This window comes from Cebus imitator, unplaced genomic scaffold (genome assembly GCF_001604975.1).
Source record: "Cebus imitator isolate Cc_AM_T3 unplaced genomic scaffold, Cebus_imitator-1.0 Scaffold79, whole genome shotgun sequence".
In the NCBI taxonomy this organism is placed as follows: domain Eukaryota; kingdom Metazoa; phylum Chordata; class Mammalia; order Primates; family Cebidae; genus Cebus; species Cebus imitator.
Genome location: NW_016107394.1, coordinates 481,110 through 501,017, shown reverse-complemented (window position 1 = coordinate 501,017; position 19,908 = coordinate 481,110). Strand labels below are relative to the sequence as shown.

At 36.1% G+C, this 19,908-nt stretch overlaps 2 protein-coding genes across 2 annotated transcripts; one reads left to right on the top strand and one right to left on the bottom strand.

The window, feature by feature from the left end:
• Positions 1 to 668: 668 nt before the first annotated feature.
• On the bottom strand, positions 669 to 1,805 carry LOC108307457 (olfactory receptor 51S1). Its single transcript, XM_017532820.1, is given in 3 exon segments — positions 669 to 1,081; positions 1,084 to 1,552; positions 1,554 to 1,805. Coding segments are annotated over 3 exon segments (972 nt in total). The 3' UTR covers positions 669 to 830.
• A 9,956-nt stretch (positions 1,806 to 11,761) lies between these two features.
• LOC108307455 (olfactory receptor 51H1-like) lies at positions 11,762 to 16,498 on the top strand. Its single transcript, XM_017532819.2, has 2 exons — positions 11,762 to 11,962; positions 15,409 to 16,498. Exon 2 carries the CDS (start codon positions 15,445 to 15,447, stop codon positions 16,417 to 16,419), a length of 975 nt encoding a protein of 324 aa, XP_017388308.1. The 5' UTR covers positions 11,762 to 11,962; positions 15,409 to 15,444; the 3' UTR covers positions 16,420 to 16,498.
• Positions 16,499 to 19,908: the final 3,410 nt, after the last annotated feature.

Below are 19,908 nucleotides of genomic sequence, written 5' to 3'. Positions count from 1 at the left end.
TTCTTATTTTTCTGAAATCGGCAAAAATTTTAAAAATTAAATTAAATTTTATTTTAAACTGACAAATAATAATTATGCATATTCATAGTGATGTTTTGATGTATATCATGTATAGTGATCAGATCGGGGTAATTAGCTTATTTATAGTCTCAAACATTTCTCATTTCTTTGTGTTGAAAACATTCAATATACATATATATTCAAAAAATATACTAACATTTTAAAAACTAAATGAAGAATGAAAAAAACTATATTCTCTCTTTGTTTTCCTGGCCTGATCAGAGTTCAATAGCCTATCTCTTGGTGTGAAAAATCTAAATGAGAGACTTACTTGCATTTTCCTCTTTTATCTAATTTCTAAGGATTGGTCAGAATTCTTACTTCTTAAGGAATTACAATACCAATGGAAGATCTATCTAGTTGAGAAGAATGTTTCAGTCTTGCTTTTCCTTTGCTATATAGACAATTAGCTCTTCTACCTTTATCCAGTATTAAGGAGTAGATATAGTGATAGGATTAACAACAATAAAATAACAGCCACACACTTGGATGGTTGTGACAAGATCTGGACTCTGGCCCTTCCTGGACGTGACCCACGCACCGGCACAGGCCATTGATATGTAACATGCCAGTGGGTGGGTCATGTCCATTCTTTGGGGCTTGTAAGCTGTCATCAATATACACAGGCATACTTCCAGGGACAGGAAACTACATCCATATATATGCACTTATGTGGACGTGAATGATCATTTCATGCCTAGTGAGCTGAGTTCTCACAGAAACTTTAGTATCAGGAGGCCTGTACCACTAAACGTGAAGGGACATCCTCCTCACTGAGCACAACCCACCTTCCTGGGCTGCAACCTGTTGAGTGTTCTCTCTCTAATCTCCTTCATCTTGACACTATAGAGAATATGGTTTATCAATGGAGGAAGCAGGAAATGGACATAGGAGAGAAGAGTATGAGTATGCTGAGTGATTGGCAACTCAGGATGATTAATCAGTGACAGGAGGATCATAGGGAAATAGAAGAGGAGCATGGCAGAGAGGTGGGCAGCACAGGTTTGACCAGCCTTCAGCAATCGTCCTTGGACTCCACACTTTGCAACACCTTGTCAATCAGGCCATAGGAGAAGAAAATAAGCAGGGGGTCCAAACCCATAGCTGAAAGAACCACAAATAGGCTGTAGGCTGCACCCCAAGCTCCAGGGCAGGACAAACGGGCCACATCTGGATGCAAGCAGTAAGAATGGGTTAGGACCTGTGGGCGGCAGTAGGGCATGTGGGCCAGCAGAAATAGCAGGGGCAGATAAACACCCAGGCATCGAAAAACAATGGCCAGGCTGATTTTGCTAATTAGGCTATTGGTGAGGAGTGCTGAGTAGTGGAGAGGTCGGCAGATGGCGAGTGCCTGATCAATGGACATGGCAAGCAAGACAGAGGACTCCCTGACAGACAAGACATGGACAAAAAACATCTGTAGAAGGCAGGCTGAGGCAGGGACAGTGTGAGCACCAGCAAAGGCAAGGCCCAGCAATGTGGGCATCAATCAGGGCAGTGACCAAGCCAATATCAGACACACTAAGCTAGAAGAGGAAGAAGTGCATTGGGCGGTGCAGGGCGGGCTCCAGTGCAATGATCCAGAGGATAGTACCATTGCCCGGTGCAGAGAGAAGGTAGACAGTAATGAGGGGCATTGTCCACCAGGAGGGTGCACTTGACAGGCCTGGCATGCCCACTAGCAGGAAGGTGGGGGCCATTGGAGTGCTGCTATTGGGGGCTGCTTTGGTGGGTAATATTGACATGGTTCAGGATTCCACGTTGAGCTCTGGAACCTGAAAAATGATTAGAAAGGTTTATTTAAGTGCCTGCTAAATTTGCATAAAACTTTCCGAAATAGCCTGCCTCTTCCCTCCTCTGACCCATGTGCGCGCACACACACACACACACACACACACACACATTTCTTCCCTATGCACACACCCATCCTAATAGTATTTGCAGCATTCATTCCTTGCCTTTGAGGTTTTCCTTGCCTTTGAGGTTTTTCTACAGCTGTCCTCATAGCTCTGTGTTTCTGTTTCTTTCCTAAATTGTTTTCACATTTTTTTACCTTGTGTCTCCCTGAAGTGTTATCCTAATTTTTCTCCTCCCTTTATGACAAACATTTAAGGAAACAGTCTATTTACCCATATTTTTTTCTCTTCCCAACTCCAGACAATCTGACTTCTAGAATGCCTTAAGATATTTACATTTTGGTGCACTTAATTGTTCTTATTAAGTCACCAATTACTCCTTTATTTCTAAATTAAAGGGCATTTATTTTTTCTAAGGTTGACTTATTTCTTAATGAGTTTTGGCTATTATGGATCCATTTTTTACTTTTTTTAAAAAAATCTGTCTTTCAGAATTTAGCCTTTAATTCACCTTGCTGTGTCCCTATGATTTATACATTAGTATTTAAAATTTTTATTTTATTGAATCGTAATAATTGTACATATTTTAGGGGAGTGCATGTGGTATTTTGTTACATGCACAGAATGTGAAATGATAAAGTCAGGGTATTTAGGACATCCATCGCCTTGAGTAATTATAATTTTTTAAGTTAGAAACGTTTCAAGTTCTGTCTACTACCTATTTTGAAATGTACAATACGTTGCTGGTAAGTATAATCATCCTACTTGCCTATTGAACATTAGAACTTATTTCTTCTATATAAGTATATGCTTACATTTTTGAGGGCTCTCTACTTGGCCCTGCTCCTTTTCCTCCATGGCCTTATCTACTCTCAGAACATCAACTCAAGTCCACAAACTGATAAATCACTAGTATATATTTCACAGATCATTCTAGGTTCATCTCACCTTGGATGTTCCATGCAATTTAAATTCAAATAATCCAAAGCAGATCTTAACAGACACATCTTAATGTCTCTTTGAGAGTCCTCAGATAGGAAACAGTGAAGAGGAATTTATGTCAATAGCAAACCTAATAAGACACTCCTTGGTTCTCTAAGTCAGGTGGGAGTGCCACCATTCGTCAATTTTCCAAAATAAAAACCTGAGAATTAGCCTCTCCTCACATGTAATATCCAAATATTATTTATAATTTTAACAAGAAGGAATGGGCACACAACATAGTGATATCTTCTTCCCTGCCCAAATGCCCAGAAAGGTTGAAACTGAAATTCTGGATAAAAAGACCATGAAAATTGGAATCTAAAGAAAAGTAAAATAAATGCTTGTTAGATTATGTTTTCAGGGGAATGATACAGCTACAAGTTAACCCAAAACATTTATTACAAAAATTCCAAATACGTATGTTAAAAATATTACATTAAAATTTTCAATAAAATGTAATAACTTATAAGCTAAAAAGGAAGATAAATACAACAAAAGCTTAATCAATCCCACAGACTTTTAAAAAGGAATAAATAGAAGCAGACATTCATGTCCTGTGTGATGGAGTGAAGAGGCTAACATATCCTTTCCCCTACAAAGCAGATATTAACCTGCCAAGCTAACAATAACATCTATTTTGGCACTCTGGAAATCCGTTAGAGATATAAACTTGTTTATTCAAATGACTGAACTTTGGAATATAACAGCCACGTGCCTGGCATTTTGGCCAAGTCTGCTTCATTCTGCTGCCTCCTGCTCTATCAGTAGTGGTCAGATAAGGAAACCTCAGTTTTGTTCCTGCACTCTGAGGCAGCTTCTGTGATTCGGAGCTCTGTCAGTTAGCATGGCAATTTTGGTGGCAAGCAAATAGGGAGGGCCAGCAGCTACATTACCCTGAGATTCTAGTCCTCTTTGGGGCAAAGTAAGGCTTAATAATTTAAAAAATTTTCATATACCACGCATGTTCATTTCTCAAATTAATAACTCAAGCTTCCTTAAGTATTTACAAAACAAGGAACAATCAATACCCAAACTAAAGAAGTGTTTGTGAGAATGTGGAGAAAAGGGAACACTTGTACATTGTTAGTAGGAGAGTAAATTTGTACACCCATTATGAAAAATAGTATAAAAGTTTTTCAAATAATTGAAAATGAAACCACCATATTATTCAGCATTCCCACTCCTGGGTATGTATTCAATGGAAATAAAACCATGATCTCAAAGAGATTCCTCCACTCCCATGTTCATTGAAGCATTATTAATAAGAGCCATGATACGGAAACAACTTAAGTGTTCACTGATGTGTGAAGAGGTTAAAAATATATATATATATCTATATAGTTATCTATATCTATCTATCTATATAGATATCTATATCTATCTATCTATATATATATCTCATACTTTTTAACCTTTTCACACATCACTGAACACTTAAGAATATTATATATATATATATATATATTTATATATATAATATTCAGCCTTCAAAAAGAACAACCTGTCATTTGCAGCAACATGGATAAATATGGAGGACATTATGCTAAGTGAAATAGGCCAGACACAGTAAGAAAAATGCTGCACAACCTCACGTTTGTGTGAACTCTAACAAAGTCAAGCTCATGGAAACAGAATAGAAGGGTGATTATCAGGGCTTGAGGGGGCATGGGGGAAATAGGGAGATGTTAGTCAAAGGATACAAACTTATAAGATGTGTAAGTGTTAGAGACTTAATGTACAGCATGATGATTATGGTTAATAATAGTATATTGCACACTTAAAATTTGCCAAAGGACAGATATTAGGTATCCTCCAAACACACACATACATACATACACACATGCATGCACACATATACAATGGTAACTATGTGAGGTAATAAATATGTTAATTGGCTTGATTGTGGTCAGTGTTTCACAATATATACATATATCAAAACATCATGTTGTACACCTTGAGTATAGACAATTTTAAATTGCCAATTTTACTTTAATAAAGCTGAAAATAATGGAATAAAATTAAAAATAAGTATAGGTGACAAAATTAGAGATTAAAAAATTGAAAACTCTTAGCAATCCTAAAAAGGAAATAAAAGATGCAAAATCAGGAATGCAATATGGGACAACACTATTAGACAGCTTGGTTGAAACTTTAAAAAATCCTAGAAAAATAAAAATTATCAAACTGACTCAAGAAGAAATAGCAATTCTAAACAGAGCTATAACCAACAAACTCAATTACTAATTAAAAATCCTCCCACTAAAAAAATCCAAGGTCCAGATGATTTCATGGGTGAATTAGATCACATATTAAAAGAAGAAATAATATCTAATCCTTCTCATAAGATTTTAAAATAGAGGAGGATTTTATAAAATCCTACTCAATCCAGAAGCAGTGTAATCTTGATTCTAAAGCCAAAGTCATAACAAAAAACATAACCACTGACAAATATTCCTGAAGTAAATAGACATATAAATTCTTAATATTACAAATTAAATTCCGCTACATATTAAAAAAATTCTTCACTGTGATTATGTGGAATTTATGTCAAGGTGCAGAGCTGATTTTGTATTTCAACAACAACTAATGTAACACACATTAGAAAAAAGGACAAAAATTGCATGGTCATCTCATTGGGCACAGAAAATCATGTGTCAAAATCCTGTACTTACTCATGATAAAAACTCTTAATAAACTAGAAATAGAGAACTTTTTAAACGAGATTAAGGGTATCTGTGAATAACCTATAGTGAACATCCTACCTAAATGTAAAAAACTGAACATTTCCTCTGTAAGATTTAGAATGAGGAAACCATAATTTCTGGCTACTTCTATTGAATATTATACCAAGGATTCTAGATAATGCACTAGGGAAGAAAAAGAAGTTTGGGAAGGAAAAATAAGATAATCTCTATCTACAGATGACATTAACCAATATGTAGAAAATTTAAAAGAATCTATCTAAAAACTAACACTAATCAATAAGTTTAGCAAGGCCACAGGATACAAAGTCAAGATTAAAGCATCGGTTATGTGTCTGTACAATTGAAAGATCTGAAAGCAAACAATGTAAAAATTTAAAAAAAAAATTATAAAATTATGAAAAATCAAAAAACAGAAAATAAAACAAAATAAATATAAAATGTGTTCATGGAAAACTACAAAGTGATGCTTAGGAATTAGAGAAATTTTAAATAAATAAAAAATATATTTATTGATTGGAAGATTTTACAAAATGTCAATTATCTCCAAGTTGATCTATACTTTCCACAAAATCACATTGAAAGTGTCATCAGACCTCTTGGTAAAAATTAACAAGCTTATCCTAAAATTTATATGGGAATTCTGTGAATGTATAGTAGCCAAACCAATTTCGAAAAAGAAAACCAAATTTGTGAAAATTACACTACTTAATTTCAAAAATCTCTGTAAAGCAGCACTAGTTGAGGCGGTGTCTATCTCATAAGGATAGGCATACAGATCAATGAGAAAGAAATAAGAGCCTAGACATACATTCATGCCTTAACTGTGTCTTTATTTGCTGCAGGGGTGACATGACAATTAAATAGGAAAAGGATAATCTTTTCAATAAATGGTACTGAGGCAATTAGATATCCATACCCAAAAAAGGTAACTTAAGATCTTTATTTATCACATACCACACACAAACGTTAACTTAAAATATTTCATGAACGTATATGAAAGAGTTAACACTATTTAACATTCATAAGAATATATAGGATAGAAACTTCATGGCCTTGGTTAGGAAAATAGTTTAGATAAAACACCACTAGCTCAATTCATAAAATATAAAATTGATATTAAGAATTCACTGAAATTAAAACTTTTGTCCTTTGAAACACTAAAACATAATATATAAGAAAATTAAATTTTAGAAGTCACCATCACACTCATATTAAGCAAAGAAATAAAACAGGCTGGGTGCAGTGCCTCATGCCTGTAATCTCAGAACTTTAGGAGGATGAGGCAGGCAGATTACTTGTGGTCAGGAGTTCGAGACCAGCCTGACCAGCCCCCTTCCACTAAAAATACAAAAATTAGCCTGGTGTGGTTGCGCACTCCTGTAACCCCAGCTACTTGGGAAGCTGAGGCAGGAGAATCATTTGAACTTGGGAGGCAGAGGTTGCAGTGAGTGGAGATCACACCATTGCACTCCAGCCTGGGTGACAGAGCGAGACTCCACCTCAAAAAAAGAGAGAGAGAGAAAAAATAAATAAAACAAACAAGCAAACTAAAAAGTTTAAGAATAAAAATTAACATAACACTTCTATCTCTTTATTGGGAAAACAATAAAACTTTACTGAAGAGGTGAAAGCTCAATGAAAAAAATTAATATATAGATTTACTGTAACTCCATTATAAATCTCAAAAAAATTATCCTGGAACTAGGCCATATCATTCTTAATTTTCTGTGCAATTGTAAATTATCAAAAAGTTATGAGGCATTTTTTAAAAGACTCAAGAAGGGACACATTATATTACTATCAAATCTCATTGTAATTCTAAAGAAATTAGAACAATGTGATATTGTCCCAAACAGAACTGAAAATCTAGAAATAGATATTTTGATATACAGAAATTACATATGTATCATTTAAAATGTATGGGAAAATATGCATTTTGGAAACTACTATATTTAAAAATATACATAATTTGGATCTCAGTCTTATAATGTGCATTGAACTGAATTCTAATTAGAACAATACCTAATGTGAAGTGAAGCAATTATTATACTTACATGAAAACATAGGAAACCTTATAATATCAAAACAATTTTTTTAAAACTAGACATAACATGTTCAAACCATAAGTCAAAATATCAACAAATGTGTTAACACCAAAATTAAAACATCTATTATGACAACAGGTATCATGCATGTGGTTAAAAAATGAGGGGTAGAATAAACAAAATGTCCCAGAATGAGACAATATTTGCAATTTGCACCACTGACAAAAGCTTGGAATTTGAAATACATAAAGAACTATAACAAATAAGGAATTGGACAATCTAATATAAATCTGGCAAAATATGAACAACTATTCATATAAGAATAAAGACAAATGGTGAACAAATATATTAAAAAATCAATCTCAGTGGTTACTACTTTTTTTTTTTTGAGACGGAGTTTCACTCTTGTTACCCAGGCTGGAGTGCAATGGCGGGATCTTGGCTCACTGCAACCTCCGCCTCCTGGGTTCAGGCAATTCTCCTGCCTGATCCTCCTCAGTAGCTGGGATTACAGGCACGCACCACCATGCCCAGTTAATGTTTTGTATTTTTAGTAGAGACGGGGTTTCACCATGTTGACCAGGGTGGTCTCGATCTCTTGACCTCGTGATCCACCCGCCTCGGCCTCCCAAAGTGCTGGGATTACAGGCTTGAGCCACCGCGCCCGGCCGGTTACTATTATTTTTAATAGTACATATTAAAAATAATAAAACTTTTTTCACTCACCAAATGGGACAAGATTATAAAATTTGATAAAATTTTGTGTGGGGAAAAGATATTAAAAGATGACTTTAAATCAAGTCTGTAAAGGTTATGCAATTTTGTAGTCTATCTGAGAGTAATTTGGCACAATGTATTAAAATAAGAAATTCATTTGATTTGGCAATTCTAATTCTTGATATATCTATCAGAGAGACATTCATATGCATAAAAAGGCATAAAAAAGATTATGCTCTTCAAGAGTAAAAAAAAAAGTAGAGTTCTTCATAGAGAGAAGAATTCCAATTATTATTAATCAGATATATGATTATGATGCATGGTTGATAGTCTTATGGTCAAGGATAAAATATTTGTTGAGTCTAAAACAAAGTTGCTGAATGATTTGTACTTTATGGTATCATGCATGTTTTAAAAATTTCCCAAAGTACTACCTCGCAGCTACATTTGTTTGTAAGCACCTAGATATAGTCTTAGAAGTGTATGCATTAAATTGATTTGATCAAAATAGTAATCACTGATGGTGGGGGACTAATATTGAATTGCAATGGTGTTGAAAACGACTGGCTTTAAAACTAATACTTTATTTTTTCTTGGTAAGATGGCTCTCATATTAAACGAGCAACTGTCTATTTAGTAAGCTCCATTGTCTCTCTTCAAATTTTTCTTTTGTATTCAGCCCTTTTACTCATCAACAGTGTGACAGTCTTTGCTGAGGCTTTCATTTGGATTGTGCCGATACACCCATGTTTCTCTGATCCTCTATATGGAGCCCGCAGTGTTATTATAATTTGCAATCTGATATTGTGGCTTTGATGTCTTTCCTTAAAATCACCCGATTTTTCCACTACTTTAAAATAAAGGTCATGTTTTTATTGCTCATAAAAGCCTTATCACCCTCTGGCCCTAGACAACCTTTACTTATTAACATATTTCTATTACATTTCCACCCATGCACATCAGCTCCGCGGAACAACTGTGATTCCTTGAATATGTCATTGGGTTTTAAACTTTCAAATAGTACATTTATAAACAGAATTTTCTTCACCCTTTCTGCATCAGCATACCTTATAGGTATCATGACGTTTCAGCTCAGGCATTGCTTTTCTTTTCCCTGACTACCTTTCTTCAAACACACAGCCTGGGATGAGTATTTACTTCCTCTTATCACACTATGGCACAAAGTGTTGAGTACCTGACCTCAGGTGATCTGCCGGCCTCAGCCTCCCAAAGTGCTGAGGTTACAGGCTTGAGCTACTATGCCTGGCCCCATAATGTTATTTTTATGCCATAAGAATACAAAGACATTTCATGAAAACACACACACACACACACGCACACACACACACATCCATACAGTCAATATCACAAAAGCTTACATGGCTAGTTGTATTGTACTACCAACTGAGTTATAAAATTCAAGAAATAGCCATTTAAGCTATAGGGGGAAGGCATAAAGGTGCTTTTTAAAGTTATTGACATGTTGATTTGGGGAAATTCTTGTGATACAGAGAGGAAGATGACAAGCAGACAGAAACATGTAACTGCCTGAAATTCAAGACAAACTTTATTATCAGAGATATAGATTCGGGAAAAATCTGCTTTGATGTGGGAGTTAACAATATATGTATGTAAATACAATTGCCAAAGGAGAGGGTAGGGTAAGAATAGCTAATGGTCAAGTAGGAAATGAAGTTCAAAGACACTAGAAGTAGAATGGGTTTCTACTGAATCTAAGAAGAGTGGATTTACTTAAATGCTGGAAAGGTAAGGGTGGGTGGGAACATATTTCAGTAAGTAGAGGGGACTAAGTGAAAGTGATTAGATCTAATCACAAAAATTTTTAATGAGTAAAGGTTTTTCTATAGAAAGTGATGGAATAAAGACTGAGTTGAGGATTTCAAATATGTGGTGAATATTAGACATTGATTTTGATGGGAATAAAGTAAGTCTCTAACCACAGAAAATCAAATTAATAAACTAAAGATAGATTCTCTAAATTTGCAGGGCCATAAAATTTAATGTATTGCATAATCAGCATCTTCTAGCCGTTTTGAATTTTCAAGATGTTAAAAAAAGACGTAGTAACATTGGTTCAATTTTATAATTGTGTTAGCAATGTATGATCAAAAGCTAAGATTTAAAAAAATGAGATTCCATGTAAGATACAAATGATCCACCTGGATAAGTAATAAAACATTGGCTGAGCAGCTAAAATAAAATCAGAGTGATTCAATTCCTTAGATCCCCTATGTGTCAATATAGAAGAAAAATATGAATAAGGGCATAACTGGGTTGCAAGGTGAAACATTTATTATAAACAGTGGAATATAGAGGTTACAACATCGCAAGTAGAGAAGTTCCACGTTAATTAGCTCAAACAGCATTGAAACAGTGATTATGTGATGTAGATATAAATTTTGTGTTACGGAACTCAACATTTTGAGAGACTCTCATGTTAAAAGAGTGATCCGCATTAATATTAAATTACTCTGGGGCTATTGTGTAGATGAATGATAAATGAATAAGAGAGCTTGGAATGCAAGTCTCATTCTATTTGAGCATGTCTTCCTTACCTAGCCATGGTGACCTTCAAGATGCAGGAAGTCCAGAACACACCTCCGGCATTGAGAAACCACTTCTCTATTATTTCTATTCTAAGTAATTACTACAATTGAATTCTTAGAATTACATCTAGAATCTGGGCCATTTCTCAATGTCCTCTTTTCTTTGCTGAACAATGAGGATGTAAGTAACATATCCACTTCGTAGGAGGATTACATGTGTGTTTATGAGGATTTATGTGTGTTCTAATGATTGAAGTATAAAATGAATGTGATAAATACGACTGCTAAAGTGCAGAATTAATGTAGAATGTTATTATTGCTGCTGTTGTTATTATTCATAAAGCAGGTAGGAGTGGTAGCATCTGAAAGTAAATGTAATATTGTGGAATATTCATTGTCTCTTGACTGATTGTGTCATTGATTCATGCTTCCCTGAAGGACTTTTTACCTTCCTTTTACACAGGACATGACTTATGACTAAGTTGATATTGAAGGTTGAAAAAAACACAAATAAAATTGCAGAAATATTCATTTATTAGGAAGCCATTTCAACTATAGAATCATTTTGAATGGGAAAATCATGGAGTAACTTTTCCTTGAACTTTTTTTGTTAGCTTTCCTATGTTTTGAGAAAAATAAAAGTAACTATCATTTACTGAGGTCACTGAAACAGTGAAATGGTTACGATGTCTCTGAGAGTGTGATTGAGCAGTAACCAGCCCTGAACTTCCCAATGTCCCCTCCTCCACACACATACGTTTCTCAAATGTCCTCAATATTATCTTCTTTCCCAGATGTGAGACTCTAAAGGGTGATTTGAGCCCTAGAGAGACCTCCTTGGTCTTTGAAGTCTCTGTAGAATAACCCTGTTTGTGGACATGTGAAACTCTCTATGGCACAGTAATGGGAGGAATACTGGAGCAGCTCAGGACATAAAAGTCCCCATGGAGTAGTGACAGTGGTTTTGCCAGGCAAACCTCAGGCTGCTTAAGAATCATTTTCTAGTTGAGGCTTCTCTCAGCAACAAGGTGAGTTTGGACATAAAACCAGAAGATAAGATTGGCCAGTCCACAGGACATGTTCTGATATCATTACTGAAGTCTGCAACTGGCTCCCAAGTACTTCTTTCCATTTCTCCTTATCTTCCTTGTTCTTCATTCCTCTACCCAAGTGGAGACAAGTCCTGTGCCTTGTCTTCTTTCCCACTCACATCTGCTTTAAAAGAAAGATATAAAGTCACAACTTATTTATCCTAATGGTGTACAGATGACTCTTTTCTAAGAGGTGGATAGAAATCAGATCCTGTACAGTGAATGCATTGCCTTTGGAGGTAGGAAGCTCTCAGTGACTGAAATAAATGTAGGCAGAAGGTAAGTGTCAGGTATAGAATATGGCATGCATCTTTCTTGATTGGTTAGGTATTGGGTCTTTTAAAAAAATCCTTTTATCTAGAACCTGGAATAATTGTAGTAAAGAAATGTTCTCCCTAAAGAAAGAAATTTGTGGCTCTACTCTCAGGTGAAAGATGATTACAATTAATATCTATTTCAAGAGGGTTTTTATTTCTGTTTCTTAAGGCCCACCTGCCCATCTGACATACTAGTATAATGAAGAATAAATTCTTCTTTTAAGGTCAGTCTCAAGCTTATACTATTAATCACAATGTCCTAGAATGCCTGGAAACCTGAGAGTTTTTTCTAACACTTAGAGCAAATGAAGGGGTTTCTTTTTGTTTGTTTGCTACTACTCACATAGTAAACAGATTTTATAATTTATTTAATTTGCCACCTGCTCTTTCAATCTAGTATCTGTAATGAGGCCACATAAGCTGCGGGAGCCTAGGGAGCAGATACAGAACACTTACATGGCCTGTTTTCCCAGAAATGTGGCAGTATGTGCAGTAGAATGACAAGCCAGGAAAAATTTTCAGAGGCAGAACTTGGGGTCCAAGAGCCTTATCTTCATAAGGTAGACTTGAACTCGACCTGTTTTCTAGATTTTGGGCAATATAGATAAATAAAAAATCTGAGGACTCGTGCAAGATCAAGAGATGCATTTTGGCTTTGTCTTCTCTAAAGGAGCACCCAAGCTTCCACTGCACTTAGTTGTAACTTTCCTCAACAAGACTATGCAGTTCCCTTCACTCCCTACCCCATTTTTTTCTCTTTTTTTTTAATCTACCAACAGGTTGTTGACCCAGGGCAAGTTATTTTCTTTATCTAGGCTTTAGATTTTCTTTCTTTTTTAAAATATATATTTTATTCTGTTTTAGGTGTTCGGGTACATGTGAAGAACATGCAGGATTGTTGCATAGGTACATACATAGCAATGTGGTTTTCTGCCTTCCTCCCCATCACCTATATCTGGCATTTCTCCCCATGTTATCCCTCCCCAGATCCCCCCCATCTGCTGTCACTTCCCTAGATCCCCTCCACAGACCTCAGTGTATGATGCTCTCCTCCCTGTGTCCATGTGTTCTCATTGTTCAACACCCGCCTATGAGTGAGAACATGTGGTGTTTGATTTTCTGTTCTTGTGTCAGTTTGCTGAGAATGATTATTTCCAGGCTGTGAAATAGTTCAGTTTTTACCTCTGTTATTCTTTGAATTTTTGGTTTTTTTCCTTTATTTTTTTCACTCCTTCCATTTTCCCACCTTATTTTCTTCTTTTGTCTCTCATTTTCTCATTTCTCAAAATTTTCCCTCATTCCTCCTATTACAATTGTTTGACAAAATTATAAGAATTTTCTTTCTCAAAAATCACTAAGACACGAGAAAACCAGAAGAACAGTTATTTAGATGGATGAAAACTTTTATTGGCATTTCATTTAGTTCACAAACTTGAACTAAGTCAGCTGTATTTCATGAGAGAAATGGAAATAAATTGACATTTTACATAAATAGATAAAATACTCTGGCTATGGTTAGGGAAAACTTGATTAGAAATCTTTCAAAGAGTATTTTTGGAGATGTTAAAAACATTTATAGTATGCTTTTTGATTTATCATGAGAATGGTTCAATCAGAAATGTATACACAGCCTGGAGATGGAATGTTCAATAATTGTAAAGCAAAGAGTAAATTATTTAAAAAATGCAAGGGATACAGAATTAAATGTGATTATTTGTGACAGAGGATAATCTCTTAGTTTTCACCTCCACTGCAAAAACTCTGGTCAAAAAATGCACACAAACAAAAATAGAAAAAAAAATTCAATATTAATACTGAATATGAAGAACAAAACTTTTAGCTCAAATTTATCATAATAAAAGAACATATTTTCTTTCTAAGACTTTTAAATGTTAAATCTCACACTGATCCTATGAAGTAGATATTGTGATTGCCCACACATTACATATGTAGGGGCTTTACTGAGGACCAGGCAAAGCTGGGATCTAAATACAGGATGTGTGGATCTAAAGTCCATGCTCTTAACACTACATTGCCTCTTAGTCAACTTGATTCCAATCAATAGATCAAGGTAACTCATGAGAGTCTTAAGGTTAACAGATTTTCAGTGAAAATATATTCTACTTTTGGCAACCGTGTCCAAAGTAGAATGAGCCTATCAAAGGGTCTTGGATAGTTAGTATAGGTACTGGTTCTGGCAATGTGAATGTGCCTTCCAGATCTCCATGGAGGCCTCCATAATCCAAAAAATCAGGGTGTAACACGATCATTGTGCCTTAGCAATTAGAGATTGCCAGATAATTCTGATCCTGAAAAAGTCTTCCGCTGAGCCCTGGGTATCTTACTTTCTCTTGGACAGAATGGGTTATTCTAGACAACAATTGCTGTTGTTGCTTTACCAAGTATAATTTACTCCGTCATATTCTAAGATTTCACTAATTTAGAGGTGACAAACATTTTTAATTTTAAATGATTGAAGTGTCTGTGCTTCTTGGGTTGACAATGATTCTGAGGCTCTGAGGAAACAAAGGAGGGGCATGCTTGAAGAGAAGCATAGGTGTGTGCAAGGGGTATTTCCACCCCTGTCCTAGGTACAAGATCTATTGCCTTCATGAAAGCCCTGGACATAAGAAGTGTGATGGCTGGGAGTGGCATTCTTTGCAGATAATCAAATGATTTATATTTCATATTGACTCTGTTATACTTATAGTGGCTGGGTTATTATGTTCTCAGTTTCTGACTCAATAGCTTATAAGACATCAATTAGAAACAGGGAAGAAAGTAACAGGAGAGGCAGAAGATATTTTACTTAATGGGTTGGTGCTACAGTGTCTGCTTTAAGCTGAATATGGCTTAATTATTCTTGGGTGAGTCATTTTTCCTTAGGTCAGTAGAACTTTACGCAACAGGATACACCTTGGAGTAATAAGTTTAGGGATTCTGTCTTCTCTTAAACTTTGCTTCCCCTACCCCCTAACATACACATTCATGTGGGAAAATAAATAGCTCCACTCTCAAGGAATTCATAGTCTAATGTATCATTAATCTTTGTCACTGTATTTTTAGGAAACCACTCATCAGGATCCCACAGGTTTCTTTCCCATGGTAACCTCACGTTGGCATCATGCAGATAATTACTCCCACTTCCAACACCTTTACTTTGTCTTAACTGGAATTCCAGGGCTTGAGCAAAAGTATTATTGGATGGCATTCCCACTGGGTGCTATATATGTCGTTGCCCTCTTTGGCAATAGCATCATAATCTCTACCATCAAATCTGAATCATCTCTACGTATCCCTATGTACTACTTTCTGTGCATGCTGGCATTGGCAGACATGGGGCTTGCCCTCTGTACTTTGCCCTCTATGCTAGGAATATTCTGGTTTAACTACAAGTCCATTGCCTTTGATGCCTGTCTTGTTCAGATGTACTTCATCCACACCTTCTCAGCCATTGAGTCTGGGGTGCTGGTGGCAATGGCCTTTGATCGGGGTGTGGCAATCTGGAGCCCTCTCAGGTACAGTGTCATTCTAACCAACGGTGTGGTCTGCAAAACAGGGTTAGTCATCTTGTCAAGGGCAGTCTGTGTTGTCTTCCCTGTGCCTTTCCTCATCAAGAGGCTCCCCTTCTACCACTCCAACATCCTCTCCCACTCCTTCTGCCTCCATCAAGATGTTATGCACCTTGCCTGTGCCAGCACCTATGTCAACAGTCTCTATGGCCTCATCGCTGTCATCTTCACCAAGGGTTCTGACTCCCTATCCATCCTCCTCTCCTATGTGTTTATACTTCAAACAGTAATGGCTATTGCCTCAAGAGAGGGTCAGCTGAAGGCACTCAACACCTGTGTTTCACACATCTGTGCTGTACTAATCTTCTATGTGCCACTCATTGGGGTGTCTGTCATTCATCGCTTTGGAAAGCACCTGTCACCACTGACTCATGTCCTCATGGCAAATGCCTACCTTCTTGTACCCCCTGTGCTAAACCCCATAGTCTATACTGTGAAGACCAAAGAAATACGAAGGAAGATCATCCAGATATTTGTTCAAACCAAGATTACAGCAGAAGGTTAGAGGCTGCCTGTTTGAGAGAGGAAGAGTCTATTCTGCAAAAGCTCAATTATGACTATGAGAAATAAAGATTATTTATTTATTTACATTTTCTGTGTGATTTTAATTGGGCAAAGAAAGATCTCTCTTCTCACAGAGAATACTTTCTTTCCCAGTGCCAAATTGTGCATTGCCTAACGTAGAAAGGGTAGTATCTACAAGAACTATTCAATGTACTGTTCTGTAACCCTATATTTAAGACAGTATATAACAGCTAAAGGCAGAGATTATTACAAATTCCATTTTTAAATAAATCTTTTGAACAGACATAGGCCATAAGTTTTATGCCTTTTAAATTAAACTTTCCTAAGCTAATTTAATTTAGTATTCTAGTTCAAGAGTTAGGAGTGGCCTCCATGGGCTTAGTAGGAAAGAAGCAAACTGTACTCATGAAATAATAAGAAAACACCAGGGGCCGGGCATGGTGGCTCACGCCTGTAATCCCAGCGCTTTGGGGGGCCGAGGCGGGCAGATCACGAGGTCAAGAGATCCAGACCATCCTGGCCAACATGGTGAAACCCTGTCTCTACTGAAAATACAAAAAATTAGCTGGGCATGGTGGCGTGCGCCTGTAGTCCCAGCTACTTGGTAGGCTGGGGCAGGATAATTGCTTGAACCTGGGAGGCGGAGGTTGCAGTGAGCCAAGGTCATGCCACTGCACTCCAGCCTGGTGCCTAGTGACGGAGTGAGACTCTGTCTCAAAAAAAAAAGAAAAAGAAAACACCAGGGAGGAATATATTATTAAATAAAATCTGAATCAGAAAGATGATCAAGCTGAAGAATTAAGAATATAAATGGATACAAGTGAGCAGGGCCACCAACCATGTTGTATAACTTAGGATCAAAAGATTAAGGGTGAGGTTTAGCTCCTCCATGCAGCAGCTATGTGAATACTGAGTATTTCTTAGCAGCAATTTCTTTATTTTGAAAGTGGAAGTAATATTACCTGCCACCTAGCATTTTCATGAAATTAAATTGAATAAAAAATTTAATAGAACTATGCAACTATGGGTATTCAAGAACATTGAATGAAAGAGAATAAGAGAACTTCTATTTATAGACTATCCAGTAAATAAAATACACAGTGCTAGATCCTTTTACATGTCATCTCACTTGAAAATTATGGTGGCCCATGAGGGAGAGTGTTAGGCACTGATTCCAGATGAAGATATCAAGATACAAAATAGTTAATTTGTTTGTTGGCCACATCTCAGCTGAACAGACATCTTCTGTACCTTAGACAACAAGTTAAATGGTTTAGGCAAAAAGATGGTAAAGACGCTCAGAGTAGGAGCTTAAAGAATCATGATTAGTTTTGTTTGAAGGAAAAATAAGTATAGAAAATGGAAATAACAGAGATGTGTGCATACATTGAGCTATCTGTATTCGTTTATGTGGTCAACATGGCTTTTTCTGAAGTATTTGTAGTTTGAATGTTGAAACCCAACATACTAGATTCTTTGAGACTTCAGTGTCAGTGTCATTATTTATTACTCAAACCAGTGACTACTTTAGAAGTTTGAAAGATTAGTTCAGAAACCTTTTCTGCACAAGAAAATATTATTTCCATTTAAATGCTGCTTTCATGTACGTGAGGACTTATTGAACTTCCCTAGATAGGCGCTTAGATAGATTCATAAAATAAATTCTATTATCATTTTCTTAATTGCATGAAAACAAAAGCACATTTCAGGCATTTAAAAGTAATATAACTATCAAATATTATTTCTATTTTCTTGACTTTGTGGAGACATTTGAGCTCTACCATGTCTGCAAGTGTGTGCCAATACTATCATAGCTCTGAGTCCGGCGCGGAGCTTTTCCTGGTGGTGTTAAGAGACTTGGCCTAGAGCTACCTTTTCCAACATGGGGGAAAAGGTCCTAGAATTAGTGTTAGGCGACCAATATTCTCAGGGGATAAACAAGGCTCTTTGAGGATTTTTAGGTCTTCGGTGTTTTCACCTATTTAGGATGCTTGAAAGTTGGGTAATAACATATTCTAAATCATATTCCATGTTTTACAGATAAATAGAAATGTTCTTCACAGCTGCTATCTTTGGTGTCTTACATACATAAATACTAGCCTCAGAAACAAGTGTAATGGTGAAGAAGGTTGTGCTTATTTCTTGATCCCCTTTACGCCTTCTTCACCTTTCTTTTTAAAGGTGAAGATGGTAGCTGCAGTAGTCACAGCATCAGCAGCATAATTGATAGCTACAATACCATCTATTAACTTCAATAACTGATGCTTGAGATACTGTATTGTCTCATTTCTCCTAGAATTAACTCTATGAGTAAAGATATTGAAAGCAAGGGCTTAGATGTCTTAAATCTCTGGGTTTAAGTCCTGACTGTGCTACTTCCTGTCTCACTATACTCCAGTATGACCTCTTTTTAATTTAACTATTAAACTTTTTAATGTAACTATTTTAATTTAACTAGGGTCATTGAAACCCTAAGTAAGGTCATACTCTGAGGTACTGAGACTTAGGACATCAACACATCAACATATAAATTTGGAGGGGTCGGGAAAGGGGACAATTGTCCAATCAGGACATGTAAATTTTATTTTTCAGTTTTGGCAATGACTAAGACCTTCACTACAATGTTGACATCAAAAGATTGTCTTTGAAATTAGTGGAAGACAACATAGACCTAGCTATTTCCCCTCTACCCAGACATGATTTCCCTACTTAATGTGGTAACTCAGGCTAGCTGGTGGAGAAAATGATAAGAGCACCACACTTGGGCAAGTAAGAAGAAATGAGGCAGGCAAAAGCCATCTCATTTTACACATCCACAGATCAAAAATGAGGAGGCTTAATCTTCCACATCAGGCCTGGGAATTCTGGCTCCTGAGGAGACATAGAAGTAACAAAAGATCTTTACTTACCTTAGCGGACAGAGTCTGAACAATATACCCATCCAGGGAGGTCAGTATATTATTATGTCCCTCCTCAATAAAGAAAGAGAAATGCAAACATATTGTGGGATATTTTGAAAACCCAGATGATGTTGGTTACCATGAACTCACAACAGTAACAACCTGATATTTTGTGTTATTATTTCTAGCAGTTGCTTAGTGGTACAGGGATAGCAAGGTATAACATTTTGAAAGGTAGTTTTGATGGAAAAATAGATATCAAGGTTATTTATGATATGGCTGAAATGATGGACTATAAGTACCAGATTTTATACAAAGGATTTTAAAAGAAAAGAAGATTGAAGGCTATATATGTACACACACACACATACATGTCATATTTAATTCTTTGTACATAATACCTACATTATATAGGTCTATGTAATATAATAAAGTTAATGTTGCATATTATATGTAAATTGATATGTATATGTAAGTGATTGTGTGGAATAACATGGGATGAATAAAATAACTAGAAAGATGGATGTGTTAAATGGAAAGGTGCTCAAAAATTTAGTGAACGAGTATTT

Bases quoted from the DNA above. Each gene is read 5' to 3' on its own strand.
- LOC108307455 (XM_017532819.2), top strand. From the start codon at position 15,445: ATGGTAACCTCACGTTGGCATCATGCAGATAATTACTCCCACTTCCAA.